At 41.5% G+C, this 23423-nt stretch overlaps 1 protein-coding gene and 1 long non-coding RNA gene across 2 annotated transcripts in view; both read left to right on the top strand.

The window, feature by feature from the left end:
* LOC126646212 (uncharacterized) overlaps positions 1-23423 on the top strand; it is a 185984-nt gene that overhangs the window by 97614 nt on the left and 64947 nt on the right. The gene's annotated exons all lie outside the window — the stretch shown is intronic.
* Positions 11099-23423, top strand: part of HHIP (hedgehog interacting protein) — a 77272-nt gene continuing 64947 nt past the window's right edge. The window contains exons 1-2 of the mRNA XM_050327388.1: positions 11099-11798; positions 18550-18745. Of these exons, the coding sequence (XP_050183345.1) occupies positions 11532-11798; positions 18550-18745 (463 nt within the window). The 5' untranslated portion in view covers positions 11099-11531. The remainder of the gene's footprint in view (positions 11799-18549; positions 18746-23423) is intronic.

Genomic DNA, 23423 nt, shown 5'->3' with positions numbered 1-23423 from the left:
ATTTTGTGGATTGCCATACACAATGACTATATCTTACAGGCCAAATGAAGCAATAAAACATTATTCTCATTTAAACACTACAGAAAGTTACAGCACAGCCTGCTTAAATAAATTACTGTGAAGATCTTGGGAGTGTAAGAAAAATTTCCTATTATAAATAGTACTTAGCACTTCAGAAGTGCTTTGCATTTCCACAATACTTCTCAAACAAGCTTTGTACAGGTAAGGGCACTGAAATGGACATCTTTCTCTAAGAAAGATTTAAAAATATGTATTTTCTCAAATAAGAATCAGACTGCATTGCAACTGTTTCTGTTTCAGGGATAACCAGAAACCATGGCTTCCTCAATTCTCAAAAGTTAAGAGGTACAAGAACCCATTTTATTGTCCTATCAACACAAGTCTGAAAATATTCCATATTAATGTAATTTTAATGAGTATAAAAATAAACATAGGTAAGTCAACAAATACTGTATATGCAGCTAGCTAGCATCTTTGCACTCATGAGAAATAAAGTATCAACTGAAGTTCAGGTCCGGGAAAGAAGGATCTACATATTAAGGGGAGGATCAAGACAGAACAAGGGGTAATGACTTTAAACTGACAGAGGACAGGTTTAGATTGGATATTAGGAAGAAATTCTTCACTGTGAGGGTGGTGAGGTCCTGGAACAGGTTGCCCAGAGAAGCTGTGGATGCCCCATCCCTGGAAGTGTTCAAGGCCAGGTTAGATGGGGCTTTAAGGAACCTGGTCTAGTGCAAGGTGTCCCTGTCCATGGCAGGGGGTGGAATGATATCTTTAAGGTCCCTCCCAACCCAAACCATTCATGATTTTATGATATGAAATTCAGAGGAACCTGTTGAATGGGCTCTGGATCAAGCCACAGTGGAGAGGATAAAGCATATATCTGAAAGAACCTTGATTTCATTACTCACTTTTCCTTGTCTATTTTATCACTAATTGTACTTTTCTTTAATATTTTTTTCAGTACTAGTCTCATTTTATTTTTATTCATAAACTTTTATTTTCTTCAAATAAAAGGATCTTTATTTAGCTCTATCCATCAGTGAGTGAACTGCTGCTTGCTTTGTGGAAGGATGTAAAAAAATCATGATTAACCCATTTAAATGTTATATCTTTTCAGAATTCCATCTCATCTTAATAGCTGTAGGTAGGTGGATCTCAAGATAAAGTATGGATTCCTATTTGAGAAATCTCCAAATTAAGGATCAGTAAGAAAGAAGAGAAGCACAGGACTGTTTCCCCATCAAGTTTCTTTTTCTAGAGGTGTTCTATTTATGTCCTATATGACTCCCTCCTTGTAGGAAAGCAGAAAGATAAATAACTTATAATTACTATATTATCTACTTGAAATTACATTTTTAACAGCAAGTTAAAAATTAGTATTAAAACTTTAAAACTCTGTCTCCTATCCAAAAATACTGGAAAATTTATTACTTGTCCACTAAGCTGTGTCAAAGCAATTTCACTCTGCAGACTTCCAGACTAGTTCATTGATTTCTTGGTACAACAGCACTCTCAGGGAACATACAGCTGTCACTTAGAAGTGTTTCCCAAAGTTTTGTCTGTACAGATTACCTACTCCTGAGACATACAAATGATGTTAAAGTTCAAACCCTTTGGAAAGCCACGCTTGGTGGAGCGATACATAAGCCTCCCATAAGAACTGAATGTTTGGTGTGAGGTTCTATAAAAAACATAGATCCAGAGAGAACAACCCACACAGTCCCTCTGCTCCTTCAAGCTGCCAGAGGCACAAGATTCAAATGTCCTCAGAGCCTTCCTTCCTTATATATATTCAGGTAAGTTTATCATAAACAGTTCCACAAAAGTACAGCGCTAGCATCTCAGACTTCATATTAGAAAAAAATGACTGCTGGAACAAAGAGTTTCCTCATGAACATCCAACTGACCCTTGAGTTTCCAAAAAATGTTGAGCAGCAGGAGAAATTCATTTGTCTTCCACTCATACTTGACTGATTTGCTAGCAAAATTCAACAACTAGTCCATGACACACATATTGTCCTGCAAACAATGTATTTCCATATTAAAAAATCATTAAGTACCATTATTCCAGTGGATGGGTCTTGAAAAATTGATCCCGATTATTGTCCTTTATGACAGTCAACACTTAATATCTAAGTGGTGATCTATACCTACTAGTCTTACTCCAAATGTAGAAAGTAGTCTCTCATTTTGTATCATCCCTGGAATGCTATGATTCTGTTCTAAATAATCATTTAAGCCCTACTCTAAAAAATTATATGGGGAGTAGGAAAGGTTAAAAAGCTGGAATAGTGACTACTTCAAACCATGTTTTTGTCAAAATTAGAACTGAATCTCTGCAGTAAGGGTTAAGTGCAGTCTGTTTACCTCATTCAGACAACAGCTAGTCTGCAGTGACCATTCCTTGAGAAATTAGGGATTCCCTCACATCTGTAACAAATTACATGGAGCAGTACAGCTCATCCTTAAAGTTCATTTGATAGTGATTGTAATACATGCCTTAAGGTTAGGATGGAATGCTTAACCAACTCACTTGATCATATGCAGAATTTCAAATGCTGCAGAAGCCAGGCTGCATATAAAAGTTCTGGGATTGAGGACAACTCACCTGGAGATCGAGGCCATTATTGTTCATATCTTACCACAAGCAGACCACATTGATAGGGAGAACACTACTATCTAACAGGGAAGCATACAGTAGACTAGAAGAAGTTTTCTATTAGAGCTGTCCAGGAACAGATAGCTCCAGCACCTGCAGCATCTGCTATTGTCTCTCCTTATCCTGGGTAATATATTTATTTTTTAAAATAAGGTTCAGCCTTAAGTTCAGTCAAAGTTCATCTGGCACCCACATCAGTTTACATCTTAATCCAAGGATCTTCTTTGTTCACACATCTTACAGTCAAATGAAAGAAATTATTCACACATTGCCACCTGCGTGTGAACCTACCACCTACTCAGATTTATTTCTCACCAAAGTTAATGGACTTTTAATCTCAAGGTTTAGAAGAACTTACACAATCCAATCCATCTTTGAAGACCACGTTCCTGGCAGAATCGTATCAGCCTGCAGAACCAGGGAGTCCCAAAACCTGATGGCTAGACAGTGCTCTATGCAGATAAAGCAGCTTTATGACCACATACTAAACTACTAGCCAAACTAGTGCCTACATTCCATTTTAATTACTGTGAAGTTGAGTACTGTTTTTTTAGTTAAAGCTTTTCACTGTTGTAAATAACCTAAGATCCATATGCTTGAAATTTGCTGTGCATCATGTGAATGTGAGGCAGAGCAAGCAGGTCAAACTCAGTGACTTCAATATCACTGAATACCATGAAGAGCACCCTCTGTAAGAATTAGCTTTTTACAAAATCACCTGCTTCCTCCAGCTTTTTCTTTACATAGTTGGGACAGGCTATAGCTTTAATCCTCTCCAGACTGATCTCATCTGGCCAGGATTTAGGCTGCTAACACAATGTTCCCAACACCCCTTCAGGGAAACAAGATAGAAAAAGTTAAGAAAAAAAAGGGTAAAATTTGTAACCACAAGTTAGCGGAGGCTAAATGGACACTTGGGAAGGATGGCCTGATGTATGGACTGGCACAGAGAACACAGCCCAGCAGTGCACATGAGCCTGCAGAGGAATGTGCGATGCCAGAAAGCTGAGACAGCATTCAGCACCATTCCCAATCATTTAACATGGCAGAATGGCAGATTCTGAGCATGCTATTAGCAGGTGCCTGAGCAGAGTGTCAGATACACCAGTACCTTCCTGTGTGCCAGAGCACCGAGTAGTTGTGTGAACAATGCACTGAGGAGCAAATACCGAGATGAGCTCCCTACTTTCCAAAGAGAAATTTTGGTACTGAATTAGAAGCATCTTTCTGAAAGCTGCATTACACATATGAATTAGACACATGCTGTTCCAGAAAAATATGTAACAATTGGTGCTGTCTCTATTGCTATTTTCCACCTGTGTGAGAAAAGCTTTTTTACTGTTTGGAAACTATCCTTAAATAGCACAGTTAATGTAGCACACATCCCTATATACAGCAATGCTGTACATGGTTCCTTACCTATGAAAACCACTATCAGGAATTTCCTCAAGCTTCTATATCAAATAGGAATTGACTCACACTGATGTATGTAAAAAAGTGAAATGCAGGTGCACTGCTTCAACACAGGGAAAATTTGTGGAATCCTGTCTGACATCCCAGTCACTGAACACCTCAGAGCAGAGCTTCATGATCGCTTAGTTTTAACACTGCCAGGCTATAATTTCTATCCCCACACTCAGCAGGTAACAAAGAATACTGGGCACAAACATTCTCATCCATTATTTAGTTCTGGTATACACAATATCATTTATTCAGAAAGACCTTTATTCCTTTGATAACTATTACAAGCATTTCCAAGTGTCCTTGATGGCATCTTATGCAAATTGTTCCTACAGTAAGTTACAGATACTTCAAACCCTGGAGCAAGGGGCAGCATACACATGGCTGGTAAACTGCAGTACAGAGTGGGATTACTACAGTCCCTGGGAGGAAAGATTTTTCCCACAGAAGTTTCTTTTGTCTCTTTGTAGCACACATAAATAGAGACCCGCCGTTGAGGTGAATTATAGCAGGTAGTGAAAGCATGCAGACTATAGGCAAGAGGGCCTCTTGAGTCTTCATTCCCTCACAAAAATGGTTTGCTTTATCTGCCTTCTAGTTAGACCAACCTACATCGCAAAATTGAACATATGTAATTGAAGGTTTGTGTTAGCAGCTGACGTGATGTGCTAAAACAATCTGCAGTTCTTACTCCCTGACAGGCCAATCAAGTGGAGTTAACAACAGCTCAATGCTGCTTTTGTACACAGAGGGGAATCAGGGTTTTTTGACATCATGTTTAGAGAGTAGACACATTAGTTTACAGACCCAAATGGTCCAGGTGGCTTCAGCTGAACTGGTTTAGAAGATTTCTAAGAGCCATGGGGAACTCTGTGGTAAAGACATACCCTAAAAACCTGTCTGTGACTGTCTGGGCATGTATTTCCCCCCCCCCCCACAAAAAAATCCTAACAAGTCCTGTTCATTCATATTATACCAGCTTTCACACCTTGTATTTGTGGTATGCAAAGACAAGCAACATGTTATTCTCAACCCCATAAAATGATGTGGGCTATAGTATATGGTGGATCGAACCAACCAGAAATGTTTTGACCAACTGAAAAAATTGTTACATCACAAACAGAAACATAAGTAAAAATATAATGGTTTTATAAACTCCTGACTAACCACAAGATGCTTTAGTGAAACCATTCCAGCAGTTTTCCTTCTTCGTTACCATATGAGTTGCTACAGCGCATGGGCTTGCAGAGTTCACAGCTGTAGGGAACTCCTGCCATAAAGACTGTCCCAGAGTCAGAGTTTCCTGATGTTTCAGTTCTTTGCCTGAAGCCACAGGAACCCCAGCCCTAGTGATGCAGCTGAAAGCCAGAAAAAACTCTCAGCTTCACTTCTAATGGGACTCTCAGGACACTTGGGCTTTTACCCAAAAAAAGCCTAAAGCATAAGAGCCCAGACTGCCAAACCTTGAGATTCCTGCCCAAGTTCTCATTCCAGATTTCCAGATTCCTGTGTCTCTGTCCATCTAGCTGACAGAAAACAGGGAGTCGAGAACTCTGAGTTTCAGGAGCCACAGCTGAAGTCTCAGAGCTTGGACTCTTAAGTTTGGTGTTGTTTCAAAATAATTTAACTCTGTGACTATTTAGATTTTTCCCTTTTCCTTTCTAAATGAAAAATAAAAAATTCCAAATTAAAGGCGCTTTTTTTTTTTTTTTTCAGAATTGAATCTGGAAATGGAGCTCTAATTTTCAGCATCTACAGTGGAGAATCCATGATCAAGTGTTTCTCACTTGTCTAGGATACAGAGTGACCCCAACAAGAACACAGAATTTTAGAATATCTCAAGCTGGAAGGGACCCAATTCCCTGCTTCTCACAGAACTACCTAAAACTAAGAAATAAAGTCGAATCATTGACTTCTCAACACCTCCCATAGTTTATAGAGAGAGCTCAAAATAACAGGTATAATAGACTCAGTGAAAAGTGTAATGGTGATAAGATATGGCGAGATTCCACTCTCATTTCATCTGACAAGGAAGTGGTTCTGAAATAAAAGAAAAAAGCCTTTTTCTCTTTACAAAATAATGGCAAGAGAAAAGTGTGTTTCAGAAATTCAACTCCAATGCCAGCTAAAACAAGAGCAGAGTCACTCTCAAGAACTGAAGAACTGCTTCATCTAGTTGAGTGTCCTTGACACAGAGGGCTGACGTTCCTCTACTAGTACCTTAAATATCATAATTTCTCAGATGCAGACCATGGTGAGTGATGGTTTGTCTCCTAGCCTGTTCCAACACTGCAATATTCATCCTCATGGCATGCAAGGTATTTGCCACCAGCGTGGAAGGTTGGAATTTAGCCCTGATATCACTGTGGAGAAGATATATCGCATACTACACAGGCTTAGCTGTGAAAGTGAGGTGACCACATGTAAAGTTCTGCTGTGAACATAAGAGTATGTAAAGCTGCGCCATCAGACAACATCTGTTGGGATTTTAGGAATAATTTGATGTTACTGTTTGTTTCCATCAAATCTGGTGTCATGGGATCACTTTGCTCAGCTTCTGCTCCTATCTGCAAACTCCTGTGATAACTGTATTTCCCAAAACTGACGCTAGCTGCTACACATAACTACCCATATTTCCTCTTCTGTTCAAACTACCCGGGAATTACTGATTTATAATCATAGAATCATTAAGGTTGGAAAAGACCTCCAAGATCACTGAGTCCAATCTGTGACCAAACATCTCCATGCCAACTAAACCATAGCACTAAATGCCACATCCAGACATTTCTTGAACACCTCCAGAGATGGTGACTCCACCACCTCCCTGGGCAGTCCATTCCAATGCTTAACCAGGGAAAAAAGTGAAAAAAAGGCTTCCTGAACCTCCCGTGGCACAGCTTGAGGCTATGTCCTCTTGTCCTGTCACCAGCTGCCTGGGAAAAGAGACCAACCCCCACCTTGCTGCACCTCCTTTCAGGTAGTTGTAGAGAGCAATAAGGTCACCCCTGAGCCTCCTTTTCTTAAACAACCTCAGCTCCCTCTGCTGCTCCTCACATAACTTACTCCCCAGATTCTTCACCAGCTCCGTTGCCCTTCTCTGGACTCACTCCAGCACCTCAGTGTCTTTCTTGTAGTGAGGGGCCCAAAACTGGACACAGCACTCGAGGTGTGGCCTCACCAGTGCCAAGTACAGGGGGACAATCACTGCCCTGGTCCTGCTGGCCACACCCTTTCTGATACAGACCAGGATGCCATTTGGCCTTCTTGGACAACTGGGCACACACACTGGCTCATTTTCAGCAGTTGTCAACCAGTGTTGGGCCACTTTTCAAACCTCTCTTCCCCAAGCCTGTAGCGCTGTGTGGGGCTGTTGAGACCCAAGTGCAGGACCCAGCACTTGATCTTGTTGAACTTCATACAACTGGCCTCAGCCCATTGATCCAGCTTGTCCAGATCCCTCTGCAGAGCCCTCCTGCCCTCCAGTAGATCAACACTCCCACCCAACTTGGTGTCATCTGTTCACTACTAAGGGTGCACTTCATCGATCCCCTCATCCAGAGCATCGATAAAGATATTAAACTGGTCTTCAAACCTTAAAGTAGATTTCTTGGTGCAATTAAATTCCCTTGCAAAATATGTATGACATAAAATAATCTCAGAGATAATCTAAGTTCAGGTGCATGACAAAATTATCCTCACACTCTTGGAAGGGCATTCTGACACATTTAATCCATACGATACAGGGACTCATGATATAGATAGTAATACAGATAATTAAAGCAATGGCATAACTAAGCACGCTCTGCTTATCTCCCAGGCAAAACTAGAAGAAAATCTAGCTACATTCAAATACTGTGTCAGCAACAGCTTCCTTTTTTAAAACTTTCTAACCCTTTCACATATAATTCCATTGTAACCCAATGATTCTCACGTACATCTGAACAAATAACAGAATTTATTCAGCTCACTAACGGCATCACCATGTCTAATCATTTCTAGTAATGAGTTTTGTATGACAGAAGCCAGTTTGCCTTAGAAAAACTGATATTTTTATTATCCATATTTCCTAGTATATGTTTTTACTTCATAAGTATTCCCTTATCTCTGCTTATCAGAAGCTGGAAGTCACCTGAAGCTGACATCCGGAACTGGCATAAACTAATACTGACCTTAACTTTTCATTATTAAAAAGGTTTATAAATAAAACCCTGTATCAACCAGCTCGAGAAAAATACTTTGTTAAAAAAGAAGCCAACATGTACTTTTAAAGTGTGGAAAGGAACATGAGATTAAATCAGGTCTTCTTGCACAAAACCCCAAGAAAGAGCAATTTCTATTCAGGGGTTTTAAAAAACATTCAACCTTCTTCAAGTCTTGCTTATACATCTTTACATCACTCTATCACTACAGAGCTCGAAGTTTTGAGCACTTTATATTATAGAAGGTCAACAGTACATTTCACAGAATTTCTGAGAAATGTCTCCATCATAGATCTATGTAAAATTTCTGTAAAAGTCTGTATGTAAAAGTCTGTAGAAACAGACTCTCACAAACTGCCAGTTCTTTCTTAGTTTGGCAGCTTGATCTAAACCCTATTTTGGGAAATCATTCTCTGTCTAATTAATACACCTCAAACTCACCTCCTCTGAGAACTCACACAGGTATACATAGAAACGGATATTTATGCAGGCAGCACTTAGAAGAAGGAAGAAAAGTTATTAACTAATAGCTGCATTACTTTGATCATATAGATTTATATTCCTCACTTCCCCTCTCCTTCAGAGAGACGGGAACTGCCAAGACCAGGCCACAACCGCTCAACAGACATTTTCCCTGAACATTTGTTTTTTCAAGAGGGTATCTGCCCCACACTCGCTTCCTTCCATCAAGTTCTAGTTTCCCGCTCCAGCAAGGGAGATGCAGTATGCAACCTGCTTGAAAAGTATGAGCACCTGCCTACACAGGGAAAGAGGCATACAGACCTCCAGCTGTGTCCTCAGGCCACTACAGTTCTGCCAAAGTAACCCTCCGTAAGGAGTCTGCTTGGGAATAAAAGTGACTTCTTTCTGATACAGTTACTCTGATGTATACCAGAATCACTTTTATTTTATATTTTAAAATAATAAAATTTATATTTTATATTTTATATTTTAAAATATTCTATGTAATAACCCAAAGCAATGAAGAAGGCATAGCTGTTGTAGCAGAATTACATTGCTACAGTTCTGCCACGTCAGGTTGCTCATGGAACAAGTTCATGTATTGCAAGGCAGTACTTTTCTCTAAAACTACAAAGAAGGATGCTGTATCACCAGAATACGTTCTTATTTCACTCATTAACGTGAGGGCTGGGACCCAAGCTGCACCACAGGCCGCCCTCACTCATGCAGATGGGCCTTGGCTGGGAGCACTGTTAGTCAAATAAGAGTTAAGACAAGGGGTAGTCGTGAGTTAAAGGAACCACTAACCTTCAAAAATGCACTTGAGGAGAAAGAATCTTTATGTCTATTCAATAATTTAACTGGTGTACCATTTATCTATGCCAAACTCCTATTTAGTTCAGTGTGGATTGTTAAGGAGTTCAAATGTAAATATGAAGACACTTGTTTTGTTTGGTGAAAAACAAATGGGGGGTGAACAGAAACGGGGCCTAGTTAGTTTAGAAACGCTAGTATACATCAGGAACTCCATGCAATATTTCTTTCCCTTTCTCCCTCCTAAGGGGGCTCTTTCGGTACAAGCCAATTTTTCATCTAAATACACCTCTATTTATCCAGCTGCCCTTTACCTCCAAGTCAGTGGCAGTAGCTGCACTTGCACTTCAGCAGCCTCTGAGGGCCTCCCTTCCTTCCTCTCCTGCAGCTCCCTCTTCCAACCTGTGGGGCTCTGCAGCACCTCCTCTCAGCCTTCTCGAGCCTGGGCTCGGGTTCTCTGGGCTTCCATCTTTTTTCTTCCCAAATCCATTTCACTCCTGCTCACATTGGGCTAGCCTTTCCCCTTCTGGTTAGCTTCTGGTCAGCTTCTGGTCAAGCAGGTGCTCTCTTGCCACCAAGCAAAGTGCTCGGCTCATCCCACTCTTCCCATACTCAGGTATCTCGATCTCCGCACACCAGGACGGTGCTCACCCCTCCACATCTGGCTCCCTCCCACCTTTAGGAACGGCCTCGATGTCGCCATTACCAACAGGTTGTACTGTGGTTATCACGGTCAGAATGAAGCCGTGAGGGTCATCGCGCTCCCAGACGCCGAGGGGTCTGAGAACCCACGGCAACTCCGGTGGCAGTAACGACTCCGCAGCTCCACAGGAAAAAGCCACCGGGAGCTGAGGGCACCTCCCGCCGTCCATGCCCGCCCCGCGCTTGGCCCCATGCCTCTGGAACCTTCCCTGGCGTTCGGGGATGAGCTATAGGAGCAATGGGCGGGCACAGGGGAGCAGACCTAGAGCCGAGCGCCGAGGGAACCCTGCCCCCGTCGGGGGCGCAGGACCCACCTAAAACGCTCCCCTTCCACCGGGCACCGACGCGGCTCCACCAGTTCCCGCCGAAACAGGGCAGCGGAAAGGCGCCCGCCGCCTCCTCCCTCCGGAAGGCCCAGCTCCCGTTCCACCGGGGGAAGAACGGGCAGCCAGACCCCCCCTTTGGGTGGGGGGGAGTATCTCGGCGGAGCTGGGCGTGCCGCCTACCCCGCGCCCCCGCCGCGCCCCCGCGCCGCTCCCTCCCGGCGGGCGCGGCCCCTCCGCCACTCCCGCTTCCCGGCGGGCGGCACGCGCGGTCGGTGGATGCCGCCGGGTGACGTGCAGGGCGCGCGGTGGCAGCACCTCCCCGCGCGCCGCTTAAAAAGAAGAAGAAAAGAGGGAGCGAAACATGAGAGTCCGAACGAGCCGCAGCCGCCGCCAGCAGCAGCAGCAACAGCGGAGAGGGCATCGCCCGGCCCGGCCGCCGCCGCCGCAGTCCCGCCGCGGGGACACCCTTCCTATGGGACGACAAGTGAAGGGCTGCTGCTGCCGCCGCCCGCTGCCCGGCCCGCCCCGAGCCTCGGCGCCTCGGCGCGGCAGCGGCAGCTGCTAAAACCTGTGCCGCTCGTACAACTTCGCCGGCTTCGAGCATCCTCCCACCGGGGGCTCGGGGGGCTCAGTCCCCCGCTCCTGCCTCTTCGCGTCCGCCTTTTTGGAAGAAGCGAGGGGTGGCCGAGGTGCTGTTCCTCCGTCGGCTTTTTAACCGCTACTGTTATTATTCTTCTCCAGACTTTGCCCTTCTGGGAGAGGGAGGTGGTTTCCTGATCTGAAGTGCAAAGAAAAGTCAGTGGGATTCCCCTCCTTCCTTCTCCCCCACCCACCCCCAATCCCCCACCCCCGGTTTGGGTGCATTCACACGCTCCCTCAGGCATGATGCTCAAGATGCTGCCGTTTAAGCTGCTGCTAGTGGCCGTGGTTCTGTGCTTCTTCGAGGGGGATGCCAAGTTTGGGGAGAGTGGCGCCCGGAGGAGAAGGTGCCTCAACGGGACCCCGCCGCGGCGGCTGAAGAAGCGGGACCGGCGGGTGCTGTCTCCGGAGGCCCCGGGCGGCGGGGAGGCGATGTGCCGCGGCCTCTACCCACGCCTGTCCTGCTGCTCCCGCTCCGAGCCCCAGGGGCTGCCGCACGCCGAGGCGAAGGTAGGCACAACCTGGGGCTGCGCTTGGGCTTTGGGTGGGGAGAGGTTTTGGGAGTTGCTTCCCTATTTCTGCGTGGAGCCACGCACCGGCCACAAACCTGCCGCGTTTCCCACGCGGGTGGGGACGATGCTGTGGCGGGGGGCGACCGTTCCTGCCTGGGGGGCGAGGGCGCGGCAGGGACGTGATGCTGGCGCGGGGCTGCTTCGTCGGGAGGCGCGGGGAGCGCGGCAGGTCCGCGCCCTGGAGGGGACCGGCGCCCCGCGGGGGGGAGCGCGGTGCCGGCCGGCGGCTCTGCCTGCGAGTTACTTCTTGTCCGCAGCGCCGGAGTTTCTGGCGGTGGCCCCGGCCCCGTCCCGGTGCAGTGAGGCCGGGCCGCCCGCAGGTACCGCTGCCCGGGCGCGGCCGCGGGGAAGGGTATGAGGAGCCGGGCGGGCTCCGACAGCTGCGCGGCAGCGGAGGGGGCTCTGCTTTCGCCCGGCGGTGCCGTCCAGCTTGGCTTTTTTTTTTTTTTTTTCTGGGGTGAAGAATCGTGTCCAGTTTGCTCCGCAGGAACAAAGTTAGGTGGGGTTTTGGATTGAGGCTGGTGCCGGTGTAGCAACACTCCGTGATCTCCAGCCGCCTCGGGGTCCGGCTGCTACTCACAGTTTCAAGTACCAGCGGCGAAAGACCCTCGAGGTCTCCGCTGCAGGACCGCGGTCTCACGGCTCTCGCTCAGAACCGGTGTCTCGCACCAGGTGCCGTTAGACACTCTGCCTTTTCACATTACCTGGCAGCCTCTGCCCAATTTCAGGCTACGGTCATGTGAAGGGAAGCACCTCCTCTGCTCACCAATTTCTTAAAATCAAGTTTTCTACATCCTTTAACAAGTTAAATTCTGCTTATCAGCCTGTTGCTTAGGTTTTCAAACGCGTGGGTACCTAATCCGGCAGGACTGTGATAAGCTCTGCTGTGATAGCCAGTGCTCCATCCAGGGGTACGCACAGGGAGGGAAGTTGCAGAATAATGTCATTAAGAATCACTGCACGTGAATTAAACAATCAGGTGTCTTTTTTTTTTTTTAATTTCTATTATTCCTTTTCTTTCTTTCTTTCTTTCTTCCCCCTATTTCATCCTGGTTTAGGTTTAATTAAGAATTCCTCAGTTACAACTCTGTAGTTGTCAAGGTCTGAGAGACTCTTGGAAAACTTGTGTTTCAGTCTTGCTGGCCCAAGCATAATAAAAAAAAATACCCAGCCTGAATCGAATTTTTATGCTCAGTTCACGGTAGATTTCACTCTATTCTCATGTAAACAGCTTCTACGAATCAACATATGTGTCTGGGTGGTATCTCTCACTTTGTTTTGTAACAAAAAGCCATATTGCATCATTTAATTTGCTCAAGTCATGCAAATAGGAAAAAATCAATAGGACAAAAAGGGGTCGACTTATCCTCCTCCCCACTAAACTGCTGCCCACACACAGAGTCCTGTTGCTTATGGCAAAAGAATAACAACAACACCATTGTGTTTGTTAGTTGGTTCACTAATGGGTGAAACTGGAGAACATCATTCTCCTTCAGTCTCCAGCTCTGTCCAAATGTTCATGCCTTTTGAGGGAGCATTTGTCCTACCCCCTCTATTCCCAGATGAGTGAGAACTGTCTTACTGCAGGTTTTCAGCTGCAGATCTCTCTTTATTCATACCATATGCAGCAACAGTTTGAGATTCAAGGCAGATATATTTCTTCGTGTTGTCTAGAGACAATGTCATTAAGCTCCTGTGTGATAATTGAATTAAACTATAAACTAACCACACACAGATAACCTTAAAGATCTAGCTGAGAAAAAGAGAAAGAAAAAAAATAGAAGGAAAAAAAAAAGAATCAGGACTGGAATAGTATGTCCTTAATTCACCCTATTTACAATGTCTCGGTGGCATATATGCTTCTGAGATTATTCAATGCTTGGAGACCCTTGTGGTAATTGGTTGAATGCAATAAACTGGAAGTTCAATTTTGGTTAGTTTTCCATCTCCAGGCAGTCGAAGCATTTATTCTCTTGTTACTATTCCTTTAAAACGTCTTTTAATTCCTTTTGAGTGTAGAAGTTTTTTTTACACATGGTACTAAAAATCTGACATAAGTGATCATATATGTCACAGTACCTATTTCTGAGCTGTTGAACCTGTTTGTTTGGGCTTTTTATTGGTTGGGGTTTGGGGGTTTTTATAGCTTTTTTTGTTGGCATTTGTTTGTTTGTTTGTTTGTTTTTTAATACAGATTACACTTTTTAAGGAATATTATTTTATAGGGTTGTAAAATCAGACATTTTAACTGCAGATTAATGCTTATGAAACTCAAAAATCTGCTTTACCATACCAATATATATTTGGAAAAAAGGTCAAAATATATGTGATTTACACTTGACAGAATGAGGTGGTCGTTCTGTAAAAGACATGGCAAAGTATTATGGAATACATTTGAATGTAACTTTTCTAACAGCACATTTTTAAACTGTGTTTTACTACAGTTCCAAACCCAGCTTTTTTTAACTCCATCATATACCTACATGATGGAGTGGCTATGCCATTAACAGAAACTTGAATGCTACCATCTTAAAAGAAAAAAAAAATTAATTAATTGAGCATGTCAGTAGACATTCTCATAAGAGCTTCTCCCCAAAGATGCTGGGTCTTTGAGAATTTTTGATCAAAATATTGATCTATGCTTATAATGAAAACACCACCAGTGCCTGCAGCTTTGGGAAGAAAAATGGAGCTTCTGTAATAAGCAGAGACAACATTGCCCTGGCTCAAGTAAAATATTTGCATCCTGTTGACATTTAACTCTGTCTTTTATTTTTCTGCAATATCCCCTTGCTTTTGAAGGGCTACTACTTCCCAGTCAAACATTGTAATATCAGTTTTTCTAAAAGTTTGCTTGCAGCCTGACAGGCAAAGAAGTCCTCTCTACCTTGGATGGTTTCACAGCCAAGGCTGTCAAGGAATGGGTGAAAAGTAATTGTTTTCAAGTGTGCCCTTTTACAATCATTTGTTTGCTCTGGCTCTTTCATGAACAAAGGCTATTGTTGAACACATCCAACTAAACAAATAACTCATCTTGGGGTCCCTTTAACAGCTGCCTTAGTACAATGATCTATTTAAATATTACCCTAAAATTGAAACCGAACTCTTTAATGACATAATCCAGCACTATAATACAGAAGAGGCATATGTTCAACTCAACAGCTGAACAATCTCGTCAGCACATGATTTTTAGACATAAATGCTTGTATATCAAATATGGCTTAATGCAATGACTTATTTCACTGGTTTTTTTCTTCTGTTAGCATCAAAATTATACTGCCTTGCTCCAACTAGATATGACAGAGTACCCAAAACAGATGACAATATTAATCATAAAGGTTTTCTGTCTATTGTGTCATCTTCTGTTTCTTCTTTGCACTCCTCCTTCTGTTGATAAACCATTTTAGTATGCTATGCTTTCCTGTGCATTCCAGGATTTATCTTACCTTTAGTCTACCCATTTTACTTTCATGTGGCTAGAGATTAAAGGATGATCTTACAGATGTTGTAAATTAGTCAACAGCAGGCATAATCATTATTAGGCATGTTGCAATAAATGCTTGGAAGTTTTACATATTTTCCAGAGCACAGTTAGTTTAAACCACTGCAGTTTGATGGTTTCTCATACGACTTTAAAAATTGAAGAAGGAAATTAGTTTACATTTCTTCAAAAGACCAAAGCCATTGTCAACTTTAAGGTCACTTTCAAAGTAGACATCCGAAAAACTTAATTTAAATAAGTATTTCAGAATTTACTTAAAACTGTTTTAATATACTCCAGGATAAGTACATTATTGATTTACTGAAATTCAGAATAGAGAGGTTGTCCTATCTCCAAGCCAGGACAGAGTTACACATCAGACCTCACACAGAGCAAATGTTACCACCCTATTTTGTTTGAGCATTCTAAAAGTTAAGTAACACTGTACTTGATTTCCAGATAATTGATTGGCTCTCTTTCCTTAATCTTCCGATTAGCTATTATATGACCAAGATTCATTCCAGAAATTACATGAGGGGGTGAATTCCTGTGGTTAATTCCTGGATAGCAGCTGCTCAGGGGGATTAGGATCCTTTTGTCTTAACTTTGAGGACTGAAATGTTGGCAAGCCTGTATCATCAGGCAACGTCAATTACGTTTCCCATAAAAACCAGTAAATTAGCTTTGCTATCCTGTAATTTATTTCTACCCCCACCTCCACCCCCACCCCTTCCCCCTCCACAATGTGTTCTGGAGTCTTCCAGTAGAAGTACAGTTTTCTATCTGCGTCACTGTGGAGTTAATTCAATAAGCACACTGAATATTTACCTAGTAATACCTTGTGTTTACTTGTACTTCTAAACGCATCATCATACTGCTACTACAAGGAAGCCTACTGCCTAAGATGAACTCCCTGATGAAAATATATGAGACTTCTGCAAACTCCTGAATGTAGACAAGTTCTTTGAAGGGTCTGTACTCATGGTGCAGTTTCCTTTGGTGGAAACACCCAAATGGGTCATTTCATCCTTACTTCAGGAGAGAAGTGACATACTTAAAAAGTAGCATTTATAGATAGTGCTTTTAGTCATCCCCTATTGGCTTCAGACTTTGTTCTATTTGGCAAACAATGACCTGACTGACTTTTACAGGCCCCTTCCCATCAGAATCACAGCCTCCCTTAATAAAGTCCAGCTCATGCAGAAGATTACCTCAGTAGCATGGATTACTGCAAGCTTGTCAAGTCTATTCTTTCCTACCTGGACTGCAATCCTAGGCAGTATTAAGCAAAGCTCAAAGTTTTAGTTCTTATATATTTTGGTTATAGTTTATTGTAGTTATCATTAGAGAGAGAGAGAGAAGACAAACCCTTTCCAAAATATGTGAGACAGTTATATTCTCAAGAAGTGTCTGAAGACAGATAATAAACAATATGTGGAGCAGATGTTAATCACATTACTGAATGGCAGGTGCTATGAAGCTGAGGATAGTGTGAGAACAGATAGTCTCAAGAACAGAACATTTAATGCATTCAGTGATCCTGGCAAATCTGGAGGAATTCTGTTTGATGCCAGTGGCAGCATATCCAGAATAAGGATAGAAGCCAAATGGTGTTCTTCTAATCAGGGTCCCAACTTACAACATTAAACTTTAGTATGCATTTCAGATGGCCTTTTGGCAATATATGTATGGTAAGACTAAATTTTCCTTGGAAGAGTTTGCTTTCTAAATCAAGGTTACTTTAAACAGGATTTTGTTTAAATGTACAGGCCATATATCGTGTAATATTTTGAATAACTATCTGTTGAAAACAATGGAAAGTGCATTTCTCTCAAACTTTTGAAATTCATGTCGTTATGATCTGTAAAAAAAAAGATGAGTTCAGAACTGTGTTATCAAAGTACAGCATCCATGAAGAGAACAGGTGTATGAGACAGCACACTCAAACATATCAGGAGTTTTTCTGCATTGAATAACTTACTTTTTCAAAAGTCAGATAATTCCCTTTTACTGTTATGTTGCAAGGGAATGACATTTGGAAAGTCCTTCTACAAATCAACTCAGAGATATGAGCTATAGCAAAACTAGCAGTGTTTTCAAATGTGCTACTTACAAATATTTACAAATTTTACAGAACACAAATATTTACCACATTAATATTTTTTAATGTGTCTTACAGTCCTTATTTATAATTGTGTTAAATAAATACCAGAGAGAACCTGAGCTTTGTTTTTGCATATTGGCTCAGATTCAGTCACTCTCAACAGAGGGAACACATTTCCCATTACCCACCATTGGGAGGAATGATCAAAAAACAATCCATGTGGTTAACTATAGATTAACAAAGTGCACTGCATTCAGAAGCTAATAAAGACAACTATACTGTTTTCCATTATTTTTCATGATTTGATGACATTACATTCCTTGGGCTCCTGTGTTTACTCAAACACATCTTCAGTCGAGGTTTCATGCTTCGTCAAGCGCTGTGCACATATGTGCCCTTTTTTTTCAGGACAAAGGTACAGATTCAATATTGATGCAAACGAGATGCTGCAAATTCTACTTTTTCACCTACAGAAAGATATGTCTGAAAACACACAGGTTTTCCTGCCTACAAGTAGTTTGCACTAGAGAGAGCAAAAAGCAGAGCAGCATTTAAAGCATGAAAAATCCACGGCACCTCCTCAAATTCCACAGCAGTCATTTCAGTAGCCATGCAGTGGTGTCGTTCAAGATACACCTATTTTACACATACCTAGACATGTTTTTCCTGATGTGTTTTGATGGTAGAACTTTAATTTTTCGACTCTAAACACCTCAAAAGTGGATAGAAGGCCTGCTGCTGTAACTCCTCCTTATATACATGATCCCTCTAGTTCAGAGTTTGCCTATGTGATTAAGAGATGGCAGGCATGAATCTTTAAAATAACTTGAGTGCTATTATTCTTATCTGAGAAGCAAGCTCAGAGAAGAAATCTTATAGACTCTTATAGAAGATCCTTATAGAATCGTATGTAAGAAATCAGAGAAACTAAAATCTCACCGTACTAATGGCATATTGCACATTTCATAGTAGTAACTTTTGCACTTGAGATATGATGCATTTGTCCCATTAGCATTGTTTACTACATTAGATCATGCAATCTTTCATTGTGTAAGATGGGGAAACAGGTCATATGTTTATTTGTCTCTGGTTTGTGGCTTGCAGATACTTTCTGTTACGAACAACACGGAATGTGCGAAGCTACTGGAGGAAATCAAATGTGCACACTGCTCACCTCACGCTCAGAACCTATTCCACTCACCTGAGAAAGGGGACACAGCTGAAAGAGAACTAACTCTTCCCTACTTGTGCAAAGACTATTGTAAAGAATTCTATTATACTTGCAGAGGTCACATACCAGGTAAAACCTATAACAAAATACAGGGCTAAAAGATGTCTGTTTTAATATGTTGATATTGCCTGAGCAGTTATAGATCCAGCTTTTAACTGGGAAAAAATTCCCATTTATATTCAGGGGATTTTGCCCAAGACAGAATGTTTCAGTCTTCAGAGTGGATCTTATGTAAGGAGGTAAATATTTAGAGTGCTTTCTTGCCACCCTCCTGTTACACTCTCCATGAAACACACATGGCTTGACTGTTGTCAAAGGCACCTCAAACTTTTACCGTGGCTGAAATATTTACGTGTTAATTCAAATCATGCAAACAAGCAGCTGGCCATCCAAAAGGCTATTCTAAACAATAGATTGTTCTAAAATGCAAGAAATAAAAGGTCCTGGCTGTTTGTTTTAGACTCTAAAAGCTTATGAGTAAAGTTTTTTCTGGTTTTGTTGCCCTAGAAACTGATGTTTTTTTCCACAGGGTTTAAAGCCCATTGAAATCAAAGGGAGCTATTTGATACACTTCTGTGATCTTTGAATTACTTCCAACATGCTGTTAATGACCAAATTCTTAACTAACCTAACACTTCCTCACTGTAGTCAGTAGAGTTAGCTGGACATAATCAAAAGCAGAATTTGCCCTGTTGTCTAAGGCAGTCACCAAATGTGTGCTATCACTTGTCATGTATCAACAAAATAACCGCAGAAGATGGTTCTTTTAGAAACGGTGTCTTAATACACTATTATGTTAAATAACATCTTTGGTATTCTCAATAGTACATTATTTATATGTTTAAGACTGTCATTTTTAAACTAAGCTTTTTTTCCTGTCCAAACACTACTTACAAACAATGCCACACAGGAGAAAATAATTAAATTAATTGGGATTTTTTTTTTTTTTACTAGCTACACAGACTAGAAAAAAGAGTTGATAATGAGATGAAAAATGAATTTGTGAATAGTCATATTTTACATATGAACGCAGCTCTGTGCATATAATATAAACATATTTGAGAAAAGGGATAGTTTAAGTGGATGGGATTTGGAGGAGAGTTTTTTTATTGCATGTGTACAGTGTGTACTTGTTTTCTCTGAAATCCCAAAAGCACAGGAGTTTTTTTGCAGTGTTCTTTTATTGACTTGAGAAAACATTTTGAATTGACTTACATTTTCCCTTTACTGTGGTTTAACATGTATCTCAACCCATTCAAATATGAAAATATTATTATTGTCTTTATAAACTAAGAGATGTTTCTAAGGCTTTCTTAAACCAGCTGTTTCTTGCTCTTTATCACATTCCCCAAAGCAAAGCAGAATAGATCATAGTTGCCAAGACTGCCTGCTGAACAGCGATAACAGATTAGATATTCTAAATGTTTGGCCCATATAAGAAGTCCACACAGAGACATTTTTGACATGAGTTTGTAGCTAGTGCAAATGATTATCATATTCTGCAGAGCAAGACCTTCCTAGTTGTTTTGTGAAGTTCTGTGTTTATGGGGAAACAATTTGTTTAATTGAAAAAAGTGAAAGAAGGAAAAGGGAGAAAGAAGGAGGAGGTGGAGGGAGGGAGAGAGAATGAGAAAGGGCTGAGCAGCACAGGAGCTGTAGCCACAGGAATCTCGCTCCTCAGATCAACATATGTGGTGACGAATGACAAATTTATTTTTCTACAAAGTTTGTGTATATGTAAAACTGCTGAAGTGCATCAAGATGTCAAGTGCTTTTTGTGACCACCCAGGTTGCCTTGAAAGATAACCAGATGAAAGCATAACTTTAGCACTGGGCAGAGCACTGTGCTTTGCAGGAAAAGAGCTTACATACTTCAGCATCAGTTAAAATAGGATTTTTCCTACATCAATCAGATGCTAATAATCGTTCTAAATACTTGTTCTGAAAGTAGGTTGTACTAACAAAAAGTTGTTGCATACTTACATCCACCAACAGGGTTAATTTGGTGACTTGACTGGTACATACAGTTGCTGATACCTATTCTAGGATTTCCCAAAGGTAATGATTGAGATTCAGGTCCCTCCTTTTGAGAAGATGGCCTACAGGATTTTAGTAGAGTTTAATAGTCTTATACATTCTGAAATATAAATAATTACAGTCACAACTTATTTGGGGTTTCTATTTTGCTTGTTAGACTCATGTATCCATAATAATATTTATTACGAAAGAAAGGAAAAAATTGAAAATGTGGAAGCTATGTTTTCAGCTTAGCCTGGAGAATTAAACAAAGAGCTGAAAATTAACAGGCCCCCAAGCCCAAGGTCTCTGGCAATGATTCACTGTGCATTTGTTAAAAAGTCGAATAATTACTCTTCCTCCATTAGGGAGTGCTAATTGTTTCTGAACACCAATACAAGGGAGTTTAAGGAAATTGCTGACTAAAACAATAATTTTATCTCTTAAGTCCTGCACAAATGAGAACTATTATTAGCATTTTAAGATAGCAAGCATCTTTTCTGGGACTGAAATTTTAGCATTACACATTAACCAAGACTGAGAAATTATGCATCAGGTTTTTTCACGAGTTAGCTTCAAAAATTCATTTAATTGTTCTGTCTGTTTTTGCAAAGATGAAAACTGTAGCAGATGCTTGGTTAACTCTTTTGAAGACAGCAGTTTGCCCACCAGTTATGACTGTATCAGAACTTCCACTGACTTCTTTAGGAATATTCAGAGAAAAAGGGGACCCTATTCTTTATTCAGACAGAATAAAAATAGCTGTTAGGATGGTGTGGAAATGCAGGAGAGTGTATTGTTACACAAAGACTATGAGATTGGAACTTCCCTGCTTCATTCCAGGTAACTGTTGTGTTTATTTCTCATCTAATCTTTACTGTAAGCCTCAGTTTAGGTGATTAGTGATGGAGACACTGGAGTTAAGTGATTTAACGAAGTATCTTCAAACAATATGAATTTTAAGTTTTACAAGGTCATAAGGGAAGACAGTCTAATATTTATTATTAATATAGCAAGTAAAGAAAGGCCTGGCTGATTCTGCCTTTGGACATAAGTAGAAACTTGATCCACACTGGTGCAAGTGGCGTATTCAAAGGTACAAACCTGTACCACAGCCACAGTGCCATTCAAGGACATGGGAGAGATTTTGAACTATCTGGTCTCCATTATTTTCATTTGAAGGAATGGGTTCCAGATGATTGTGGGTGAATTCAGATCCAGGCCCTGATCTGAATCCAGGCATTACAAGAACAGATGCTTGATAGGATTTTTTTAACAACAAACAGGGGCACCCTACGCCCAAATGCTGGAATTCTAAGAAATCCTACAACTTACACAGCATTTCTAGAAGTTCTAACATGACTGATTATTAGTCACAGTCAACATAGTCAACCTGCAGAAAAAATAGTAGTGGCTCACAATTTTGCTACTGGTAATAAGAATATCAAGGGGATTAACCCTGGCACTGCCCATGTGCAGGTACGTGCAATATCTGAGTATGAGAAAAGGACCACTAGTCACTTGAAAACCAATAGGAAATTATGTAAACTACCAGTGGACTTAGTACAGTTTGAAACAATCAGTCTGGAATCATGTCTTTGATTTGGTTTTCACTGGCAGTTGAGAAGAGAGAGGCAAACGTGGTTTTTTTGTGAAAAAATTCACATCTATCTGTCAAAAGTGCAAATCAGGAAAAAAAGTAAACCCAAAGCAGGAAAATGCTTCTTTTACACAATACTGAACTGTGTACTCAAGGTCACAGCAGAAATAGAGCAGGTGAGCCTTATTTCCAGATGTCCTCAAAGCTGGGGTAAGTCTACTCAGATGTGCATGATTCTCAATCGTGTGCAGTGCAAACAGGGAAGGGAGGGAATAGGAACTCGACTTGTTGTAGAGACTGGGACACGGGCTACCATGACACTGGAGTTGTATATCAAAGCGGAGAGGCAAGGGAATGGATAAGCAGGGAATCCAGCAAAGTAGAATTTGGTGAAGGTAGGGTAGGAAGGGAGATACAGTGTGAGGAACAACTGAATGCAAGTACAAGTGGAGAGAGGAGGTGGAGATCAGCTGAGAGCAGAAGTTTTCCTTTGAAAAGGCTTGTAATCATGCAACTTATTCCCACAGTGTTTTATAAAGGCGAATACAGAAAGCCTTCACTGTAAGTGCCTTAACTGAAAAGCCTGTCATTTGATTCTTGTTTGCAAGAGAGAAAGTTTTAAAAGCATAGAAATGCAAGCCTGTGCAAAATCTGACACTTAAACATGATGTTTAAGCTTCCTTTGTGATTTCAGTTTTCTTTGTTAACACAGGCACTGCTCTGTCAACACGTACACAGCTGGTAGGAAATTTGTAATAATATGTATGAGTTTTAAAATAAAGTAGTAAGTACAGAAATTCACACAGGACCAAGGGTTGCAGTCTTTATTAGGCACAGTTCTCACAGAGGACAGTGACAGAGCTGTATTTGAATAAATTCAGACTGAGCAAAAAGATTTTTTTTTTTTTTTTCTTTTCCCCTCCAAACAGTTCTACTGCTTAGGGGCACTTGTCAGGGACCATTCTTCTGGACAGTGTACAAATGCTGAACAAAATGGCAAACTACACTAAAGACCTTACAATCTATGCACAAAACAGAAGACATTAAATGGCTACAAGCAGATAGGGAGTAGAAGCACGTTTCTCTAACTCTCTTTAGTGAATCTGTTAGTATGTTAAATTGAGCATATAT

This window comes from Myiozetetes cayanensis, unplaced genomic scaffold (genome assembly GCF_022539395.1).
Source record: "Myiozetetes cayanensis isolate MyiCay16 unplaced genomic scaffold, myiCay2020 scf33, whole genome shotgun sequence".
Classification (NCBI taxonomy): domain Eukaryota; kingdom Metazoa; phylum Chordata; class Aves; order Passeriformes; family Tyrannidae; genus Myiozetetes; species Myiozetetes cayanensis.
This window is presented reverse-complemented; position numbering and strand designations above follow the sequence as displayed.